This window comes from Poecile atricapillus, chromosome 2 (genome assembly GCF_030490865.1).
Source record: "Poecile atricapillus isolate bPoeAtr1 chromosome 2, bPoeAtr1.hap1, whole genome shotgun sequence".
NCBI classification, from domain to species: Eukaryota; Metazoa; Chordata; class Aves; order Passeriformes; family Paridae; genus Poecile; species Poecile atricapillus.
Window position 1 is genome coordinate 130,671,917 of NC_081250.1, and position 22,277 is coordinate 130,694,193.

Here is a 22,277-nt window from a genome sequence, read left to right on the forward strand (position 1 = left end):
GCCACAAGCAAGCACCTGCTTTCAAAAAACTCGTGTTAAACAGCTTGGCCCACACCTTATATAAATCAGGACATTAAGAATAATTACATGACAGCTCAGGCTGACACACTGGATAGATTTGAGGGAGAGGTGGAAGACCACATTGTCATGCTGTAGGGTGCTCAGACCTCCATGTCCCACTCCCTTTCCTGTGTCTCTCTTCCAGAGCAGGAGAAACACAGCTCAGTGATGTGGCTCTTGCCTATCTGTGTCCGTGTCTGAGCTGGGATAGAAAATTCAGTTGAAAATCAGAAAGTTCAGGAGGTTCATGATTACTACTGGAAAGCTCCACTACCTATTTTTAATACCCAGAAAAGCCAACCACATTATTGCTCAATAATGTGAAATTTGAAAAATGAAACTGTCATATTACATGTAAGTGAAATTTTCTAAGAAAAAAAAAAAAAAAAAAAAAAGCAGCCCATTGGGCTGTTTTCCAGCATAGACTTTGGCATCACAGCAACGCCACAGAAGTTAATGGTGCTGTACCCTCTCACCCCTCCTTGCTCCACAGCTCTTCACAACCTTCCCAGCCAGCCTTCCCCTCTGACAGCATCAATCAACGGCTGGAAATCGTAAAGGATCAAGTGACCGGCCGGCTAGATTTGGAAAATACTGCTGTGGATGACTCGATATGTACACACAAAAAATTCTGACACGGGAGGTGGAAGGGGCTCCTTGAGTTGACCGTGCTTCTGGTGGGAGCCTTTCTAGCTAACCTGCCACAGTTTCTCCAGGCTGACCAGCAACTCTTCTGGCTGAAACATGTTACTAATTCTCTTCCACGTGCTGTGTAGAGAGAAATGGTTAAAAACGTACCCATTCTGAATTACGTATGGGCAAGCATACTTAGAGCCACGGGCGCGAGCACAAACTCGCGATCGTACACAAAGAATAGAACTATTCTGTGTCTTTAAAAAACCTCACGAGGCAGGTCTCGTGCCTGGAGTATCCCTCTTCCACGAGGTGCCACTCGTGGGCCGGGATCGGCCGAGCCGCCCCCTGCCTGCCCTCCCTCCCCCCCCGCTCAGGGCGGCTCTCTGGGCGGCTCGGGGCTGAGGCGCTATTCCTTCCCGCCCAAGATGGCGGCGGCCCCGCCCCGCCGGGCGGTGTCCCGGAGCCCGTCCCCCGGCGCGGGGTGTATGACCGCGGCCGTGCGGCGAACAGGGCAGGCGGCGGCCGGAGCGGGGTGTACCGGGTGAGTGGTGCCGTCCGGCCGCGTTCTGGGCGGCCGCGGATCGGATTGGCTCGCCTTGGCTTCGGTCGGGGAGTGAGAGGGAAACTTTCCTCGAGGAGCCCTTCTCCAGCGGGACTCCGGCCGCTCCCCCGCGGCCATGTTGGGAACTGGGGGCTGCCTGGGAGAGGGGGGAAAGGAGCTCCCCGGCGGGAGGCGGCGCTGGGCTCCGCTGTCCCGCCGTGGGGCTGGGGCAGCGCCGCGTCCCGCCGGCAGGGAGGGAGGCAGCAGGGCGGGAAGGACCCGGGAAAGGAAGCGGCGCTGGCGGGCGCTGGCTTGTCCCAGGGCACTGAGGGAGTTGGGGGGTTTCAGAAACGAGTTCGTCTTCGGGAAAGAGGAGAAACAACAACGGTGGCGGCTCCGTGGCGTTACGTAAGTGCCCGAAACTCCTCGACTCGTGACTCCGGCGAGGCGCCGTGAGGCGGCGGGACGGGCGGGCGGAGGGCGCTTCCTGCCCTGGCGGGGCCGCGCTCCCCCCGACCCTTCGCCTGCCCGGTGAAACTCCGTGTCGTTCTCGGAGCGAGTCGCCTGAAAAGCGTTGACGCTGGGGTGAAAAACCAGCGGAACCGCGAGTCGTGCGGCTGCGAGCATAAGGTGCTATTTTTTTTTTTTTGTCTGTGAAATTTGCCTGTTTTAAGGGGAATGTAACTGGTCTGCCAGAGATACGTATGGCTTATAAGCTGTTTTCTGAAAGTAGCTCGAGAAAGGACAGCCGCATGTTTTACCTCTCGCCTCATTCGAAATACTTATGTTCATAGGCACCGATGTTTATAAATGGCAAAACTGCTCATCACGGCAAGAAAGCGAAGGATGAGTCTGCTGAGCAGCACGTCCTGGCATCGGCTTTGTCCCTACTAAGGGAAATAGCTGTAACTCGAGTTGTGACATGAAGCGTCAGTACAATGGTTGTTGATAACCAAAAGGACATTTTATATCCTTAACTAGAGATCTTTGGCGTTGTCTTTTGGCTGAATTGATGCAAATGATTCCAGAAACATCATTAAGTTCTAATTCAGGCTGTCCTCAGGCTGTGCTAAGGGTTACTGAAAGGATTGATGCTTGTTTGAGAAACATTATATCTGAAGCTTCCCTGTGCCTAACAGCTTAAGGTCAGATGAGGTTAATACAGTTGGCAAAGTGGCTCTAAAACCAGACCCACAACACAGGAATCTGCTTCAGAACTGAGACTGCAAATTCCTCTTTCTCTCCTGAAATAAGGAGAACTTAAGTATTCAGATCTCCAGTTCTGATACTCTTATATTGAATTATTTTAGGGATGCCTGCCTGAAAGAAGGCAAGTATTTAAAGACAGCAGTGTAATCGGTGCTGAGATCCTGCAGATTAATTGCTTTGTGTGCAGTCATCAGCATGCAGAATAGAATCGGTTCTTTAGCTCAGAAGGCAGTGCTCTGGCTTTTAGCCTCTAATCTAAATACTGTTGACAAATCCCAGTGTGTAAAAGGAATCCCAGCGTTGTTAAATGTCTTTCATATCAACTCAGTTTCTTAAATAATACTTTCCCAAGAATTTTAGTGCCACCAGTTTTGTTGAAAACAACAGTTAAAGTGAAGTGTTGTGTGCCTGAGTCCCAAATTCTTGCTTCTGAATGCAAATCAGCTGTGTCGTTTAGTGTGTCTGAGTTTTGCTCTACATAGGAGCCCACATAGAGGAAGTGTCTTAAGTGCTAAATGAAAACTGGTGTGTAGGAACTTCTGGCTGAAGAAGCTGGTTCAGTTTCATATGTTGTGTTGTGTAGAAAGTGAGTAGCATCTTTTCACCTAGAAGCAAGTTTTCATTAGGTGCAGCAATGAAATAATTTTTCAGCTAGAGCTTTGTTCTGTTTCCATTAAATGAAAGGCTGAGCTTTAACCGTAGTAATTAGGCATGTGCCCAGAGTGAGAGAAGGATCTATCCATAGTATCCTAAAGCCCTTTTGTTTACAAAAGTTATCATTGGCAAAATGTTTGCTATATTCAAAGAGTATGGTGGCTTTTAAGGTTCATCGTTGTGGTTGGTGGATGCAGGGTAGTTTCAGAGCAGTAAAGAGATGGAACTGCAATTTCAGGTGAGGCATGATATGACATTGCATTGCCAAAAACCCCATGAGAGCAATTATAGCAAAGCAGAAACATTGGTTTCATACACTTACGGTGTTTTTAGTGGCTGGTCTTCACCAAAGAGGGCTAGAGGTGTTTAAGTGAGAGCTTAGGGTCAAGGCATGGCACATAGATAAGGCAGAGTTGAACTTTTTAGTACTTGCAGACCTGATTTTCTGAAAATGTATGTTAGATAAAATGTTGGAAGTGGTGTCCTAGCAAACAAGTGGCATGCTAGTTTTTGTTCTTAAAGTGCACTTATTAATGGGTGATGTCAAATAAAGAAATCCCAGTATTAACAACTGATACAATTCTTAGATGATGGCAGGAAAGGAATTTAAATTCTTGAATTTCTATTAGGAAATTAAACCTTATTCTGTACAGACTCAAACTGTAAAGGTATGTTTGTGCCTTATTTCAAGCTCTGTTAATGTTCAAGGTTACTTTTCCTTTTAATTTTTTTATTTTTTTTAAGTCATAAATCATGCTTATATGTGTATGTTTTACTACTTTCATGAATTAATTCAATGTTTGGATGAAAGCGTGGTAATGTGGAGATTGTTCCAAAAGAGAATACATACAGGCAAATACAGATTTCTGAACTAGAAACACATATTTAAAATTTTCACCCTAATGTGGCAAGTGCCAAGTTTTCTATTGTAGGATAACTTTTGTCTTCATGATTCATTGGAAGACTTGTTTTTGTAGTTGAGGGGAGTGAAAAACTTCTCTATAGGTAGGTGTGGTAGAATGTTTACTAAAGATTATTTTATTGTTGTAGTGAACTGTAAGATATGATGATGTTAGGAAGTAGAGTCCTGCAGATTCAGTGCTGCTAGAGTAGTCTGGCTGAAATAAATTAGTCTGTATACATGAGAATTGGCGTGATTGAAAGTTGTAGGACAAAGATTCTCTTTTTATGAAAGTAAATATTACTGTGCAGAAGTGTTACTGAACAGAAGAATATTGCATATTTTTCAACCTGTGTCTTTAATGCTACACAGTCAAAAAATGCACACATGTTGACTTTAGTTGCATAAATAGGTAAGAGTACTGCTTCTCTGGACATGATCTTGTTTTAATTTTTTGTTCATTTGGTTAGGTTTTTTTAGCTTATTAGTGATTGTAAATAATTTAAGTATTTTAAAAATAAAGTGGAAGGGAGTGACTTTCTATTTTTTCTCTTTGCATTATTTTGTTTTACAGTAAAACAGTGTTAAGCATATTGTTTGTGTAATGTAGCAGGATTTTTGGCATTTGTCAGACTGTAAAAGAAATAAAAAAACTGGTTGGAAGTTAAGGATTTCAAATACAGGAATGTTCTTGCTCCATCGCCCTGTCCTCCAACCCCCAGTGTAATGGGGCTTGTAAGAATGTGGGTGAATGTAGTAAGATGACATACAAGCAGTTAGTTACTCTGTTGAGAGGCAATCTCTTGAGAAATTGTACTGATTCAAACAGACACAGGGGGCTGCTAAATAGTGAGAAATGTGATTTTTGTATCAGCAGCTTTAGCTTTCTTTAAATGTTTCTTGTGCCTCCAGCATGTCTAGAGGTAACTGTTTTGCTTTTAAGTACTTAGTATGCCTTCTGAAAAAGGAAAAGTTGCAGCATGTTCTTTGACATCTGCATTTCTACAGTGTACACATAATTTGCTAACCAAATTAACAGTCTGCCATACAGCCGTTCAGGTTGTCAGCATCTTCCTTGGGCAGGTTAACTTCAGTACAAAACTCTGTACAGTTTTCCAGTTGTCCTCTAGATAGTCTGTACTCCAGCTGCTCTCCATATAACTAAAATAAATCAAACATATCTGACAAGCAGTGAAAGGGAAAAGGGCCAGTGTATGCCTTTCCCAGGAAGGCCACCACCTACAGTAAGCTGCTGTGATTAAGGGGTTCTTTCAGGAAATAACTCCTTGTTTTTACCCTTCTCCTGCTTTAAATTTCTCCTGCCTTAGCTGTCATGAGTTGGTAATGTAAAACTTCTGAGAGTGATTTTCAGAGTACTTCTGTTCTGAAAGCTGTGTGTGACTGATTAATTCCCCCTCCATCCCCCTCTCTGGTCTAGGTTAACAGCATGGAGGCAAGTGAACAGCCCTTTTAACACACAGGTTGTGTTTGAAAAGCTGGTTACATTGAAGATTGACAAATTTTATTTATGGTGTCATTGTTAAAGCTTTCCTTTTGGCTTTTATTAATAACTGTCAGATATTGGTTTTCTAGACCTTCACCATTCATCCATGTGTCACCAGGTAGTAGTGTTTGATGTAAGAAAGGTCTTATATCCCTTGCTCAGAAAGAGAATTCAACCCTTGGCATATTGGCTTACATGTTTTTAAATAATGCTGGATAAATATATTTTAATTATTGCTGGGGATCAGCAGTGACAGGTCCATGATTGCAGCACTTCAGTGTTGTCAAGCTTCCTGAAAATCACATGTAGTTTGATTCTAAGCCCTAAGCTGTGTTTCGGCTGCCTGTGCCCCTGGGATCTCCTGATGCCAGCCCTGCATATGGTTTGTGGGGTGAGAGCCATTTTTGGTACCTATTTTGGTAACTTCTTTCAGTGGTTTTAAATAATAGGAAAAGGATTCCCTGCAACCAGTCATACTTGTACTTAGTCCGTTCTTGCTGGTGAACTAGTGGTAGAAGTTACTTAGAGCCTTTTTAAATTAAAGAGTGAAGAATTTGAAAGAGTTCAGTATGTCTGTGTATTCTGTTTTTCCTACTGTAATACTGAAAATGTGCTCCAGCAGTGTTTTGTCTGATCCTGTTAGGTGGTGATCAGCTGCCTGGCCTCCTGAAAGTGTGATATATTATTAGGGTTACCTCTTGCAGTAGAAACTAGCTTAGGTGGGTCAGGAGCAAGAAGGTTGAGGTGATTGCACCTGCTCAGAGAAGGGAAGATTGAGTGTTGTTACTTGGCTTGTCTTGTTCAGTTTTGTGCAAATGCTGAAAATTACTGAGCTAGTAAAAGAAATTTGTTGTACAGCTTATTTTCCTGTAACAGGATTCAAAGAACACATGCAGGTGAAAAAAACTGATATCGTAAAAATGAAATAGCAATGATGTGATATTGCTGTGCTTGTAAATTGTGAGACTCCATGGGAAAACTTTGCTCTTTTAAAACATGGCTTGCTAGAAGTGAAAGTCCTTTTGTGTTCTAGTACTTTGTAGAAAATTAATGGCTCTTGCCAGGCTCTGACTACTTGGTAACTGTCTCTAGTTTGGTCATGCTGTGAATTATTACCTGTCCTCTAGTCCTTGTTAGACTGGTAGTGAAGTCAGTAACTTCTCTGATAATGCTAATAAAAGCGAACCGAAGAAAACTTAAAACAGGGTTTTTTGGTTTTTTTTTACATTTCACAGTGTCTTGTTTAAGTACCTGTGCATAATAAAAATACATGAGCCAGTGAACAGGCTGGTGTGTCACAGGTTTGTGTTTGTGTAAAGAAAAAAAGGAAAAACACATTCTGTGAACTTGATGAAGCTCTTTGGAACATATAGCTGGTCTGTTAGCTCTCAATTACTAAAACAAGGAGGTGCCCTGAGAATCCAGGAGGTGCTGTTTTTAATGTATACTTGTGTCTTACAGATGCTTAGAGATCTTTCTGTAAATGTTCTGTTCTTGTCGGTTAAAGTTACTGCAAGAAGCATGCTGACAAACACCATTTATTTCAGTCACTGGGAACCAAATCCTTTCTTTCATATTGAGGTGGTCTGGGTAGCCATTAACAAGTTGCCTCCATGAGTGCTGTAATAATCCATAAAAATAAGAAACCACACAGCCAATCTGGTTTTGGAAAATTGCTTGCAAATTGGATTTGGCAATAGTTTTTGTAGAACAGCTGCATCTGTGTTTTTCTATACTAATGATGCTGTGTCCCCTCCTCAAAAGAATTTAAATAGGTCTTTTCTAAAATTTAAAATGTTGATGCAGTGGGTTCTCTTTGTTATGCTGGGTTGACAAAGCTGAAGCAGAATCTAGCTTGCTCAGAAATTTGTCGGGTCCTTTTGGCTGATTCCCGCACACCACCCCCCTCCCCCCCCCCATGTCTCTTATCCAATGTCTATTTAATGTTAAGTGTGTATATATGTCAGGTAATTTGCTAGTCCAGATGTGTGGCCCAGTGCTGCCGAAGTGGGCTACCACCAGTTAAGCTGTTCCTTAAAAAGCAGTGTATGAGATGGGAGGGGTACACCCACGCCTATCCAGGCCTGGAAGGGAGGGGTAAGTCCCTGCTGCCAAACTGGAGAGTAACATTTGCTGGAGAGACTCTCCAAACAGCAAAACAGTTGGAGTAGGGAAACATGAAATTGTAAACGGAGAAATACATCCCAGTATGTGGTATTGCTGCCCAGTCAAGTGATCTTTTAGGCACTGACCCAGCCGATGGAGTTTGTGTCTCCTGGAGCTTCTTGAGCTGGAGCAGGATTCCAGGCTGCTGTCCTCTGCCCTTGACTCTTCAGATACATTTTGAAGGTGTTTATCTGTTGTCTGTGTTTCTTCTGATGTCTTTTATCTACTCAGAATTATGGAAAACTTCAAAAGGACCTTGAGCTGTTTTGGACTTCAGATTTGTGGAAATTTGTTTTGAAACCATATTCTGGTATATGTCCCCAGTGCTTTGGTTAAGATGAAAGATGCAGTTTGCTAGCACCAGAAGTTAAGCTAAAGCACCGATAGTGCTCCTAAATTCATAAAAATAGCAAGTCAAAGTACTAAGGTGTTTTCCCATGAAAACAAAAATTTCATCTGAATACTGGGCTTTTTTAGTCAGTTGTTTGTTAATTAATTTTAAAGGGCACACTTGTGTTACGTAGTCTATGAATACATAATTTTTAGATATATAAAATACCAGCCTTTTTACTTGTCCCTGTTTTAGTGTGCTGACAGCTGCAAGTATTTGCTGTGCCTGTAGTTGCCTTTATCTTGCTTTCTGTGCTTTGAGAGATGAGTTTGTCACAGTTGAACACTATTCATGGTGGATCAGGCCTGCCTGTTATCTCTGCAGAATTCAAGCTTTCAGGGTTTTTGGCTATGTGCTATGGTTTGGGGGTTTTTTTGTGTATGTTTTGTTTGGTTGCTTTTTTAATAATTCCTTTAATTCTAGCCATTCCACATGCTCATGCTGGCAACTTCTTCTTTCACATCCTGAACAGTGTTACAAATTTCCACATCTAAATGTGGCAGCACCTCAGCTCCAGAAGTGCTGCTCAAAGTCATGTAAGCCTGTGCAGGTGCTTGGAAAATGCTCAGCTTATCAAGAGATGGGTAAGGACACAGAGAAGTTAGTTTAGATAGTTGCTGTGTTTGCTCCAACCCCTGACTATCAGGTGGAGGATGGAGGATTATGTGTTTATTCCCAGCAGCAGCTCAGTCTCTATCATGCCAGAAGACAAAAACAATACCGGCTGCCATGGTTTATTGTAAATAGAAGCCTGACAGTGGTAATAAGCAGCTGACTTCATTAAGAAGTTGGACCTCTTACAAGAATGCTCCTCCTGGACTTCTGCTGTGAGGTATCTTCTCCCCTAAGAGGCATTCAGGGATGACTTCCAGTGCAGCAGGGGACAGAAAGGAAATGCAACCCTTTCCAATTGGTCTAGGAATGCACTGAGGCTTCCCGGTCATGTACTTGCCTGTGGTACAAACTCTTTAGTACTGCTTGTGTTTCCATCTTTCATGTTTTCTGTTACTGCCAAGCAGGAGAAGATAGTGGGAGCAGCTTTGAACCCAGCAGTTCTGGGTTTCTCTCTTTCATGGGTACCACATGTTTCTTGCTTGGAGCAAGGCTGCTGTCATTCCTCCACGTGGCCTTATGGCCAAGGTGGTTCCTCTCATCCTTCATGCAGGGCAGGTTTAAAACAGGCCAGACATGTCTGATGGGACAGCCCTCTTCCTCATGCCTTTATTTGCTTTGTGTCTCCTCTGTGATTACTTGGCATTATAACTCTTCTGCACCCTTTCTGTTTATAAGCAGGTTAAGCTGGCGTTCTATTTCCAGCTGAGGTTTATGGTGTTAAATACCAGACCTTGTGAGAAGCTGATGTGCAGAACTTAGATGGTTTTTGCCTGCATACAGCAGCTCAGGGAGTGTGGTAATTGTTCAGCAGAGTAGCCTGGATAGTAAAACAGCACTGCTCTGCTCTTGCTGTGCTAATACATATGCTGCTTGGCAAAATAAATTGTCTTTTGCTAAAAATGGCTTTCTCTGCCCAAATGAACTTCTGAGTGGGTTAGTGAATATAAGGTCATACATCTTGAAAGATCTACCTAGAAATGATCTCCATCCTGAGGATACAATTGACCTTTCTAGGCAATCCTAACTCAGGATTCCTAAATCATTTGGATAATGCAAATTTGAAAATCAATGCACTTGTTGTGCAGGTTTATTAATAAAGTGAGGTATTTTGTGGTTATGCATTTAGAATTATTTACATTATACAAGCAATACACAACTGGTTAACTAAAGTAAAAGAGCAGTCCTTGCTTGTAAGATAGAAATTAGATTTCACAAAAATTAACTGTAATTTATAGAAAGAATTACTCAGTTGTAAGATGTCAGCCAGTTAAAACAAAAATTTCTACACTATACTTTCAAGAAGAATTTTAGTGAGATTTGACTTGTGACAGTCGTGTGCAGCAGTTAAAAACAAAACAGTTCATTATAGTTTATATGAACTATCATATGGTTCATTATAGTAATTACAGGTTTATGATGACATCCAACCAGACAAATGCATGGATTTGTTTTCATGACTTTCATGATGTAGTTGGACATGACTATCTGCTGGACTCAGAAGCCTTCAGATTATTTCTAAGGTTTTGTCAAGGCAGAGTATTCAAAGGCTGCACAGTATGAAGTAATGTGGTTGCTGTTACCATATTTCTGGTGTGGTTTCTGTGGTTGATGCCACAGCATTGGCCAACAGGTTAAGACAAATGAAGGGTTAAGACTGCTGGGTCATACTGGATATACCAGTAAGGGGGTGAGTTAGTTAATCTGTGTTTCCCCACCCTGAAGCCAGTGCTTCACAGGCTTGCACAATGCAGGAAGATGTCTTCATGGGGGGAAGAAAAAAAATGCATTTATGTAGAAAATCCTAAAAATCATGGGAATCATAAAATGAGACTTGGGAGAGGTCCACAGTTAAACCCTCTTTCCTGCCGGCGTGCTACTGATTACTGTTTACACTGTTTCTTTATAGTGTTCCGATGAAAATGTTGCAAGCATCTTTGCATCTGTAATCTGAAGCAGCCTTGGTGTTGCCATCATCTTTTCTAGTGTTTTTATCTTGCAGCTTTTTCTGACTTTATTAAATGCCAATATTTATTAATGGCGTGGGAAATGGTTTAAAGATTGAACAGCTTGCATTGCCATAAGGAAAAGGTTGTTAGGGCTTTTTTTCTGTCTGTAAATCAAGTCAAAGTTTCTGTCCCACTATCAGTACCTTTCTGGACACTGCAGCCATTAACTAGGTTAGTCAAAAGTGATTATCTGGATAAAGACTATGCTGAAGGTCAGGGAGATCTTACTGACTCATTTCCTGCTATCATCTCTACCTTGATAAAATCTCTAATATCTCTGCTCTTTTTTCTTACCAGTATTGTGATGAAGCTTTTTGTTGTGCTTGATACATCTTTGATGTATTATCAGAGTTATTCTCTATATCTATATCCTTACCCCTGGTTATGATAGTGATAGCAAGACAATTTGTTAAATGCAGCAGTTTGGGGAATACTTTTTTGAAGGGAATCATTAAGAGAACTGCTTTTTAGAAGGCTGTATTTCTCTTTAAGTGACAGTTGTTGTCTTATGTTTTAAATAGCATCCAGCTAGCTCCAGCACAGGACAAGTATTTGTTGTTGCTGTTGTGTCAGCTTTTAGCAGTGATAAAGACCTTTAGAAAACATTTGTCATACCCATATCTCCTATCAACATCATATTTTTGTGGGTGAACTTTTTTTTATTTCACTTAACTTTATGCTCAAATTGGTCTTTTTACTATTTAATAAAAAGGAACTGGTGAATAATGCAAATATATAACCAACACTGAAAATGCTATCAGTTACTTGTTATAGACATATTTAATTAACTGTAGAGAATTGAATGACATACTAATAGATTAAAAAATGGGTTGATGGATATTTAGCACTTAATTTTCCTCAGTATTTTATTTTACATGTTGAATTATAGGAATAATGTTTAATTAAATGCCTCTTTCTATATTATGTTTAATCCAGCTGTTGTTATTTGCACTACCTGTCAAAGACCATAAAGGTGGCTTGTGCATGAATGCTTAGATTCTGATTACAGCTGATGATACCTAAGTTCATAGAAAATGTAATTTTGCCAACCAGGACAAGCATTGGTGTCATCCTTCTGGATGTACTGAAGGATGCAGGGTAGGAGGTGTAACTAGTGAGGCTGAAGTAAAATTTAAAACATGCTGATTTGTCTTCTCACTTGTATCAGATCTGCTGTGCATATTTTTAGTTCAGCAATTTTCCACACTAAAGCTGTTTTCAGCATGTTAAATGGGTAAGTTTCCTTAAACAGGTTGCACTTCAGAAATTTATGCTTGTATTTTACTTGGCAGTAGTGCAGAATGTCAAATGTTGCTCTTAAGAGCAATATATATAATATCGATAGAGGTCAGCATACTGTATTACAGTACTGAGATGCCTTTATAGCTGGAAGTTTGTCCACAAAAAGTAGTGATATTACTGTTTTGGACAGAGTTTGAAGTGAGGGATTTATGAGGGTTCTGGGTAACTTAATTGTTGGTGTTTATGCAACTGTAACTCAAATTAACCTGTCCCTTGCATAGTCAAAGTGCAAGAGGAAAACCCTATGAGTCTGACGTGATAATACGAAATGTGTCAGTTATTTGAAAGCTGTTACTAAAAATCTCTCACACAGAACTAAGTGACCAATTCTACCTGATTAACACTTTTTAGGAAGAGTGTGATATTTGCCTTGGTAGATCCAAATAATGAATCATCTTACAAACCAGTCAATTAATGCACATTACATATCTGGTTGCAGATAGTTCTTGTCTGTCTTTGGTTTAAAATTTACTTGTTTCTGTCTTGCAAAAAATTTTTTTGATCTTCTGTACCTTTCATATATGTTTAATTTGCGTGATTTAAGTATAATGAAGCAAAATAAATTTCTGTTTGAAATTTCTGCTTTATTCAGAACCTTCAAGTTGTGGAGCCAAACATGATAAAACCTTTAACTTTTGCCTGCTTGAATGACTTTAAACTTTTATGAAGCTTTAGATAAGAAGGAGAATTGGATAATTTGAATGTATGTGGTGTGGCATAGTTGCTGATGTTGTACGTGCAGGTGTGAGAACAAGGGCTCTCTATGACAACTGGATAATTATTTAGACGTGTATTGGGTGGCAAGGTATAACGTGCTTGGGTTTAGATCTGCTGTTTCTACCTTTTCTGTCTTTATTCCTTTTTGTACTCCTCCATTTCTGACTCTTTTCTATTCCCTACATTTGATTCAGTGCACTCATATCTAGATCTCGCTTCTTCAATTCTGATGGTGTGGTTAGTGACACTTTTTTTCTTGGACTTGTGTTACTGACACAAGTACCTGGCTTTGAAACATCCAGGATCCTGTTGCAGCTTTAGGACTGGATGGGCCTCTTTGCAATTAGTTCTGAGCTCTTGTGCTTTTTGCAGCAGCTTAAATATGCTTTTTTTGTTCTTTAAAGCTGTCACCTTAACTATGAATATTCATAGAAATGGATAAGCTGCTTGTGTCCTGATACTGTGGCTCTGAGAAATACAGACTGCCTGGTTTGTATTAATGCAATGGGTTAAATGTGCTTGTTAGCAGCCTAATAGCTAATTGCAAAGATGATGATAGATGAACTGACAATTATAACCAGTAGTATTTTTCTTCCTTGAAGGAGTGTTGAAGAAAAATAATGCTAAAAATTAGAAGCTTATTAATTAACATTTGTTAGCAAGGACTGTATGCTGGACTTGATTTGTTCTTGCCCAAGCCAGAAGTAATGGAACACTGCCAGTTCTGCTGTCTTGCTGAAGAAACTTGGGAATTTGGGTTGTCTCTCTCTTGCACACCCTTTGTGCCTGTCCTACAGCCTGAAGGGAGTGCAGGTTGTGATGGTATTACGCACTGAGCTGGGGTGAGGAAATGTTTTTGTGCTGAGCTGTATGCAGCCTGCATCACTGTGCCATAACAGCTTTTTGTAATCTCATTTCTTCCCTCCAGCACCTTTGTTATTTGTGGTTCTGCTTATGGTGTTAATGCTAATTCCTACAGTGCTAATGTAGTAGTAGAAAAGTTTTCTGTCAGTACTGAATTGGGTGTGACTATGTCAGTCAGGGTTGCATTCTTTTTAGTTGATTCCTTATGTCCGTCCTCAGCTGCAGCAATTCTGTGCTGGCCACTATCACAATTTAGTCTGGCCACTATCACAAGCACAGCTAGCATATAAAAGAAACATTTTATTTTTAAATAAGGCCTGTAGAAGTGCTGAGTCCTGGGAGATCATTGGTTTGGTCTCCAGGATACAGTGGCAAAAATTAAAAATTATGTGTAAAGTGACTTGTCAGTGCACAGCAACCCTAATAGAATTATTTTCCGGCTGCAATAGTTTGGAATGTTAATAACTGTACTAAGTACATGACTTTCTCAACATGGATTATGTTTTAGGTAAGTGGGTAACTTGTTAGGTCTTTAAAAATTTCAGTGTGTTTGATCACATTCAAGATAGTTGTTCTCACCAACAGGATACAAATGTAAAACTGGACTGAAATAGGATAGCAAGAAGATCTTGATAACAATTGTTATTTCTCTAGAGGCTTCATGTGACTAAAAGTGGAAATAACTTAAGTATCAAAGACAGTTCTTTAAATTGTAGAAGTGTTGGGGCTTTCTGTGTCATGAAATATTTTTGTCACCTTTAAATAGCATATTATACCATGGAAATGAAAGCCTTTGCCCAGCATTTTCATCATGAAAGGTACTTACTAGGAGTGTGTGTATGAGAGGGACAAACTGAAGGTATTGCAACATTTTGAGAGTTGAGATTTATTTATTTAGAAAGGCTTATGAAGTAGCTCTTTGTAGCTCCTTTTTTTACAAAGTGATCTGTTTGTGTTCCTTTGGTTTGTTTTGAGTTTTATTGGGTTTTTGGTTTTTTTGTAATGTTTTGACTAGCAGCTAGTATTGTGTTGCTGTCTGGACGCAGCAAATGAATCTGATGTCTGTGAGGACCATCAGTCCATCACGAATGGAGTCCCCCTTGCATGAGGGCTTCTGGACTTTTGGGAGTTTGTGTGCCAGAAGTGTGCAATTATTCACATATGATAAAGTCTGAATAATAGATTTGAGGTTTTCGATTTCACAGCATCCATAAACTGAGACTATATACAAGATACTCTCCCCTTAAGTGAGGCTGTCTAACCTTTAATTTTGAAGCCTGTAGTTCTGGTTTATCCTTCAGTTGGTTGGGGAAGGATTTGGGCACATTTTCAGCAATTTGCCATCCATGAGGAATTGCTTTGATTGATCAGGTCTTGAGATTCTGCATCTTCAGGACAGTAATCCAGTATCTGCTTCTCATAGTGGCCAACAGTAGAAGCTTCAGAATAAAGTTTAGCTGGAAGAGAGAAGGATATTGTTACCCAGTTTCAGGGTACAGTGATCTGCTATCTCTTACAATAGACTTGAATATGCTTTAAAACAGGATTGTCATTTTTAAAGACTGGTAATTGATAACTTTGCTTTTGGACTGTGACATCTTGGAGTTAAAAATTCATCGATGTGTCCAGACAATATTGTAATTTAAATCTCCTTGGTCAGTGTGCTCATGAGAGGAAGAGGTGTATTTCTTGTAACTTTAGCTCCTGTCAGTTAGGGATGTCTTCTCTTGTATTTCTGGTTTATTTTGTCATGTTTCATGATTATTTGTAATCAGGATGTGTTTTGGGTAGTTTCCCACCCATTTCTGAACTTAATTCCTTTCTCAGAAAAGGCGAGTGAAGATATATGAGCACTAGTGTGCATAGGATTTCAGATGGATTTTTAATTTTTAGTTCTTTAAAAACTGATGAGAAAAATATCTGAGTGCTTATTCTAAAAAGTCTAATCTGTTAGTGTGGGAAAATACAATTAATGCATTGGAGAGGTGGAATTGGCAGCAGCAATCTCTGGCATTTACAGCCTTGAGAGCGTCATGTGGGATTGTTATCCATTACAGAAAAAAGTTTAAATCTAGAAGAAATGTATTTTATATTGTCTTTCTTAATAGTCCTTAACTTTCCCACTATTCTTGCTTAAGGTCCAGTTAGTGATTATTTTCACAAGCTCAAAATACAGTCTTCAGCACGAGTTCTGGAGTCGTGTGTCTTGGTTTCAAGCCATGATGATTATTAAATGTTCCTGGTTAGAGCTGTTTTCTCTTAAATTGTCCTAGGGAACAGTTAATTAAGGCCTTTAGCTTTTTCTCCCCTTGTTTTCTTCTCCCAGTGACTTGTATTTTGAAAGCTTTTGCAGTGGCCTTGAACTGGGTTTGCGGTTTATTTGCAGGGAGTGCAGTGGCCAAGTTGGAGCTGTGGAGCAGCAACTGCTTCCTACAGGTGGCTTCACACCAAGAGCTTGCTTCACTGTGACCCATCAGTATGTTTGTATTTGTGGGGGTGGTGTGGGAGTAGTGTTCCCCCTTGTGGGCTACCAAAAGCATTTAACTTGCTGTAACTTGTAGATAATTTAAATAAAAATGTAAGTTCATAAGTGGTACATATTGATTTGTACTGGCAGAAAAGTGTATTTTCTTGGCTGTCCCCTTTGCATTCTGATGACTGATGTCCTCTCCCACTTCATGGAGAACATGGGATTACTAAATAACTTTAGACTGACCCTGTGACTGAGGCCTTGCTTTTTAAGTTCGAAGGGCTATTGGTTCAGTTTTGGTGCTTGCAAAGGCTGTATATTTCTCATATGTTGTTAAATGAGAATGGTTATTTGGCAGTTAATGGCAATTAACTGTCTTCCAGATCCTGGGCTTCAGCAGTCAGGCACCTGAATTCAATTTTGGAGCCTAGGACATCAGCAAATACACATAAAAAAGCTCCTAATTTCTTTTCCATTCCCTTCTTTCTACTTTTTACTTGGCAGTTTGTATTTTGTCTTCACCTTCTGCAGATCAGAATAGTTTTGGATTTGGTGGCTTTGTAATTCTCCTAACTATAAAACCAGTTAACGTAATACTTATGTATTGTAACTAATGCTATGAGGCATGTAAAGAAAATTCAAAAACAGCGCTGAGAAATAACTTTTAGAGGTTCTTCTGTGTCACACTTTGATACAAGATAATGTCTGCAGAGCTTAAAAAAGGTAGTTATATCTGTGCAAGCTTACTTGTCAAGCTACTTTAGTGTGAAACTAATTACACTTTCAAAGCAGTAACTTACAATAATAATACTTAACATTGGGCATGTGGATATGTGTAATCACAGGTAACATACTTATTTAGATGAGGCCTGATGAGATGTTTCATCTCTATTTTGCAAGGAAGCATCTGTGCTTTGATTCATAGGAGGAAGATTGCCTGGATCAGGTCACAGCAAAGCGATGGAGACTTGATGAGCAGCATCAAGTCTGAGCCTTGTCCAGCCCAGCTTCCTCCTGGTTGTAGGCTGATGCTGTATTGATCGGAGACAGTGCAGATTAAAGAAAACGCAGGTGATGTAGAGGACTTCCCAACCTGGGATCGTGTTGTAAAGCACAGGTAGAAGGCACTGGAGTATTTGGTGCTCTTCTCTTCTTTGCTGTTCAAAGCTGTAGCTGTAGCAAAGGGTGTTGTGCATCAGCCCTCTGCAAGGCATGGGGGAATGTCTTCTGCATGCTGAGAAAAGGTCTGTCCATAGTACTTGCCTCTGCCAGATGTCTCACTGCTCCATCAAGCACAACAGTTCAGGTTGATGGCTGTACTCACAAGGGATTTGAAGGGAGCAGGTCTGGATTGTACTGGGAAGATTTGCCTTTGCCAGACTTTGGCGTGGGAAACCTTAGGGCGAAAGAGGCTAAAGAGTGGTTTGCTAAGGTATGAATCACTATAGTGACTTCTTAATTTTAGTTCCCTGTTGGATGCCTTAGCTATCTCACACAAGAAAAAAATCTTATTTGCTATTTGGGGAACAACAAGATGGGCTTTAGTCTGGAATTGAAGCATACAGTTCATTAGCACTTCCTGAAATATAAAGTAGTCTTTTTTAAACTACGAGCTGGTGCAGGTCACTTAGTATTTCTCAGGAGCAATTGTGAGCTTTGTGGTTTGTCCTCTGTGCCGGTCTGTCAGTGTAGCTCGCCTGAATGTGATGGATGCAGATGTGGTTCATGTAGGTGAGGAGGGAGGGATTGTGGAACTCCTGCAAAATGAAGGCAGCAGCAAGCAGGTGATGAGCCACCACCCATGACTCACTCCTTGTTCCTGGCTCAAGAGTTGAAAAAAGTGCCATGAAAGCAGATGTAGTGGGAGGTGCAAGCTGTGGCCTGTACAAAATGTTTCCAGCAGGTAAATTCATGGTTTTGGCCCATGACTTGAGGTTTACATACTGGGAAAAAAAGAGCAGTAGTGAGCTAGCTTGGGTGGTGTGGTTTCCTATGTGAACAGCAATTATATAATTTGTTTGTTGTGTTAAAACTAATGTGGGTCTCCAGGCTGCTCAGTTAAGTTGATGTTTTTTTAGCATTAGAATTTGAAATGATGGGTGATACATCCTGCTGCTATCTGGAGTAGGTGCAGGAGGATATACAGAGAAATAGGAGCATTAAACCAGCCTGCAGTAGTCTTACTAGAGAGGAACTAGTTTGTTGCCAGAGGCTCTCAAATGCGGTGCTGTAGGTGCTGTCTGTGTGATAAAGATAGCTGTCAGCTGCACAGAACATTTTTGATTTTGGAAAAAAGACTAATCGGTTGCTAAAAATTCTTAGGTATTAATACTTATTTAAATCTAGCCCAAGTCAATGCCTCTCAGCCAGCAGGTCCTGTTAGATATTTTAAGAAATGCGGGGTTGGTACCTTCCTTGGGGAAGGCTGCTTGCTGTTGAATCAGTCCTGTTCTAATAACAAACTTTTTTTTCTAATTTTAGGATACTTGTGAAAGATGGTGGATCGCTTGGCAAACAGTGAGGCAAATACTAGAAGAATAAGTATAGTGGAAAACTGCTTTGGAGCAGCTGGTCAACCCCTGACTATTCCTGGCCGTGTTCTGATTGGAGAGGGAGTCCTAACAAAACTGTGTAGGAAGAAGCCCAAAGCACGACAGTTCTTCCTGTTCAATGACATTCTTGTTTATGGTAACATTGTCATCCAGAAGAAGAAATACAATAAGCAGCACATAATCCCACTGGAAAACGTCACTATTGATTCCATCCAGGATGAGGGAGACTTACGGAATGGGTGGCTTATCAAGACACCAACAAAGTCTTTTGCGGTTTATGCTGCCACTGCTACAGAGAAGTCGGAGTGGATGAACCACATAAATAAGTGTGTTTCTGATTTGCTTTCCAAAAGTGGGAAGACCCCTAGCAATGAACACGCAGCTGTGTGGGTACCGGACTCGGAAGCCACTGTGTGCATGCGCTGTCAGAAAGCCAAGTTTACGCCTGTCAACCGTCGTCACCACTGCCGCAAGTGCGGCTTTGTTGTGTGCGGGCCCTGCTCGGAAAAGAGGTTTCTGCTCCCAAGCCAGTCTTCCAAGCCAGTGAGAATCTGCGACTTCTGCTATGATCTTCTTTCTACTGGGGAGATGACTGCTTGTCAGTCCTCTAGGTCAGACTCCTACAGCCAGTCACCTAAGTCATCTCTAAATGATGTGTCTGATGATGATGATGATGAAGACAGTAGCGATTAAGGACCAAATGTTTTTTCCATGTGCTGCAGGTTGTGTTTCAAACCATATGGAGCTGCTTTTGGGGAAGTCTGTAGTGAGGTTCCTCAGAGAAATCCTGTTCTAGCCATGAAATATGCCTGAATATATTCAACTGCAATGTGCCTCAATCTATGAATTCTCTAGACAATAGTTGTTTTTTTCTCCTCTGCAGGGATAGACTGGTGCAAATGTTATCAGAATATTTTCCAACTTCATTTACTTGAGTTGTGTCTAGGTCTTGTGGAAGATTGGAGAATGAAATGTACTTTCTTAATTTAACAACCCATACTTTCTAATGTTTCACATTGGTATGTTATGCGGGGTTTTTTTCAGATCTGGGGAGGAAGACTGTAAGCATGCATGGGATGATGATGTTTTTGTTAATCCTGTAGACCATCTTATTTTTCTAGACATGGTATATAATGAATTACAGGGTCATCCAATTTACAAACCTAAATGTCACAAAACATGGGAACTCTCGTTTTGCAGTTAGTTATGATTTCCTATGCCAAGCAGTGCCTTGTACCAATTGTGCTGATTCAGGAAGAAACAAACGTATTTTGTGTTTGTATTTGCCTAAATGCTGGTGTCTGAGAGATTGTTGGTGCTATTGAAAATAACTGCTGTGTTCAAAGTGGAGCTTTGACAAGGTCATAACTGCACCCCATGGTGGATGTTGGAGACCCAAATGGCATATCCTCACCTATGCAGGCAGACTGAAGACTTCAGATTCCCACAGGCTTCAGCAGCTTTCTCCTTGCAGAAGTTGTGCTGTGGGTTGGGATCTTGAGATGAGAAGCTTAGGGAGATTCTTCATGGGGATTTATATAGTTTCTTTTCAGAACAGTTTCTAAGTTTCAAATTTGGCAAATGCGTACTGAAATTTTACTTGGGTGACACAGCATTTGGGTGTGCTAGCCTACACATTTTTGGAAGTAATTCCCAAAAATGTCACAAATTCTTTTTCTTAAAACACTGGTGAGAGTCTTGGGTTTTTTCTTCCCCGAGGAGTTTTATTGGCTTGTTTAAAAATAACCTCAGATTTTGAACTAGAAGCCTGCAAGTATCCTTATAAAACGGGCTTTCCTTTTTACACAGCTGACCTCAGGATAAATGTAAGATGCAAGTTATTTCATTTTAAATGTATACCCAGGACCAAGAAAAATGTATTTAAGGACTATCATGAAATCGTCAGTGCAGAAAATGTCAGTATCATAGTGTTCATTTTAATTTCTTGAATACAGAAGTGTCATGTTCCCATATAAGTGCAAAAATTACACTTGCAAAGACATGTTAAACCCCCAAATATATGTTTCTGTATTTTTATAATGATAACCTCAATTTTGAAGCAGAAAAACCTCTTCGAAATAGTTGTATGAATATAGTAGCAACTGACTTTATACAAAAAATGTTAAACTTTTGTATCTCTGAATGACAATTTCTGCACTGTTTGCCTTGGTTGGCAATAATTGGGTTAAGTATTTATTGAATAAACAATCAATGCTGCATGTTGCACTAGTCTCCCATTCTGTATGCTGAAACTGTCAGTCATATTTTTTTATAAAGATTAGCAGAGTACTTCAGAGCTGTATCCCTCCATGAGATTTCTGGTAGCTGAAGATGCACTTAGCATCTATAGAGAGGCATGCTACATTCATACTTTGCAAGACATTGCTTCAGGTGAAAATTGCATCAGTATTTCTAGCTTAGACAATTTCTAAAAATAAGTCTTTCTTTAGAAGCACTGAGGAGTATTTGTTCTATTTGGAAATAAATACACAAAGGGAAAAACACTTTGATGCAGATTTGGGACCAGGAAGATTCTGTAAAATTGTCAGATTGTATATATTGAAGGACTAGTGGAAATAGTTGTATATACTTTTTCCTTGAAAGATGGAGTGGTGACTCTGCAGCAGGGAAAATGGGCTGTTCTGAGAAGGCACTTTGAGTTAATAGTGCTTTTTGTACCTCTTGGAATTTCTGTTTCAGAAGTGGAGACTTGCTAGCTTCAGTTTTTCTCTAGAATCGAAGTATAAACCTCCCTTGTAATTACCTTCCAATGACTAACAATAGTTTTCTTCCTTATCCAGTTGTTTCCTCATTCTTAAGCTGTCAAATTTTAACTTGTCTTATTAAAGAGTCCATCTCCTTGTGTACTTTCCCCTTGGTTTCCATAGGTTTTGCTTTTCAGCACCTTTTGGTGGTGGGAAAAGGGTCTCTTAGAGTTAGATCACATCCTGTACTTTGAGAATGTACTTGTACCTACTTCATATATGTTTTTATCTGTGAAGGAAACTTGCACTGTGCTGCACTGACCCCTGAAGCTGTAACCAAACCAATGTGTGCGTGTGGAATTTTTCATCTGAAAATGGACTGAACATTGACTTCTCTTGTAGTTAAAACTTTCTGAAAGGGCTCATTTCGTACTTTGTAATCTTGTTCTGTCGAGTTACTTTATTTACAAATACATGGTATAGCTTCAAGCCTGTGTTTAATTTTCTTTAACTGTGGGCCTTCAGAGGTGAGAGAAAACATGGCAGCTGTTTTTTATATTGACAAGTAGTTTAGCAGCAGGTTTATTCACTGTCAGGAGATACAAATAAACTGGGAGCATAAACGTGCAAAAGGAGTTTTAAGACTAATTTTGAAATAAGTGTGGTTATGGATTTAGAAGCCAGTTATGCACTTAAGGAATATTTTTAAAGAAGTATGACCAAGCACAATGCAAAGTTTGTGTTTTGTTGGACTGGTGTTAGTTGCTGGAACTGACAGTTCCAGTCACTGGAAGTGGCTGGAGAGCCCTGCATTTGGAGTAGCCCAGCTCCAACAATACAGGTCTCTGTTCTTGGACCTGTCAGACCACTCCTGGGGACAAGACTTCTTGGAGTATCAAACAGGAGAGGAAGTTGGTACTTTTCCCAAAATTTCTGCATTCTTCTGGTCATAAAATAGTGGTTATGTATGGGAAATCTTTGTAT

General features: G+C 40.4%; 1 protein-coding gene across 6 annotated transcripts; it reads left to right on the forward strand.

Annotated features, from left to right (window-relative positions):
* Positions 1-1,116: 1,116 nt before the first annotated feature.
* On the forward strand, positions 1,117-21,782 carry PLEKHF2 (pleckstrin homology and FYVE domain containing 2). 6 transcript variants are annotated; one of them, XM_058832809.1, is made up of 3 exons: positions 1,168-1,237; positions 2,032-2,082; positions 18,517-21,782. In XM_058832809.1, exon 3 carries the CDS (start codon positions 18,532-18,534, stop codon positions 19,279-19,281), a length of 750 nt encoding a protein of 249 aa, XP_058688792.1. In that variant the 5' UTR covers positions 1,168-1,237; positions 2,032-2,082; positions 18,517-18,531; the 3' UTR covers positions 19,282-21,782. The 6 variants fall into 6 exon arrangements, with proteins under 6 accessions (XP_058688789.1, XP_058688792.1, XP_058688794.1 ...); XM_058832806.1 differs by lacking the exon at positions 2,032-2,082 and having other exon boundaries at positions 1,117-1,237; positions 18,518-21,782; XM_058832811.1 differs by lacking the exons at positions 1,168-1,237; positions 2,032-2,082 and adding an exon at positions 1,283-1,301 and having other exon boundaries at positions 18,518-21,782.
* Positions 21,783-22,277: the final 495 nt, after the last annotated feature.

What these genes read in the sequence shown, in the direction of transcription:
- PLEKHF2 (XM_058832806.1), top strand. Translation starts at nt 18,532, where the DNA reads ATGGTGGATCGCTTGGCAAACAGTGAGGCAAATACTAGAAGAATAAGT.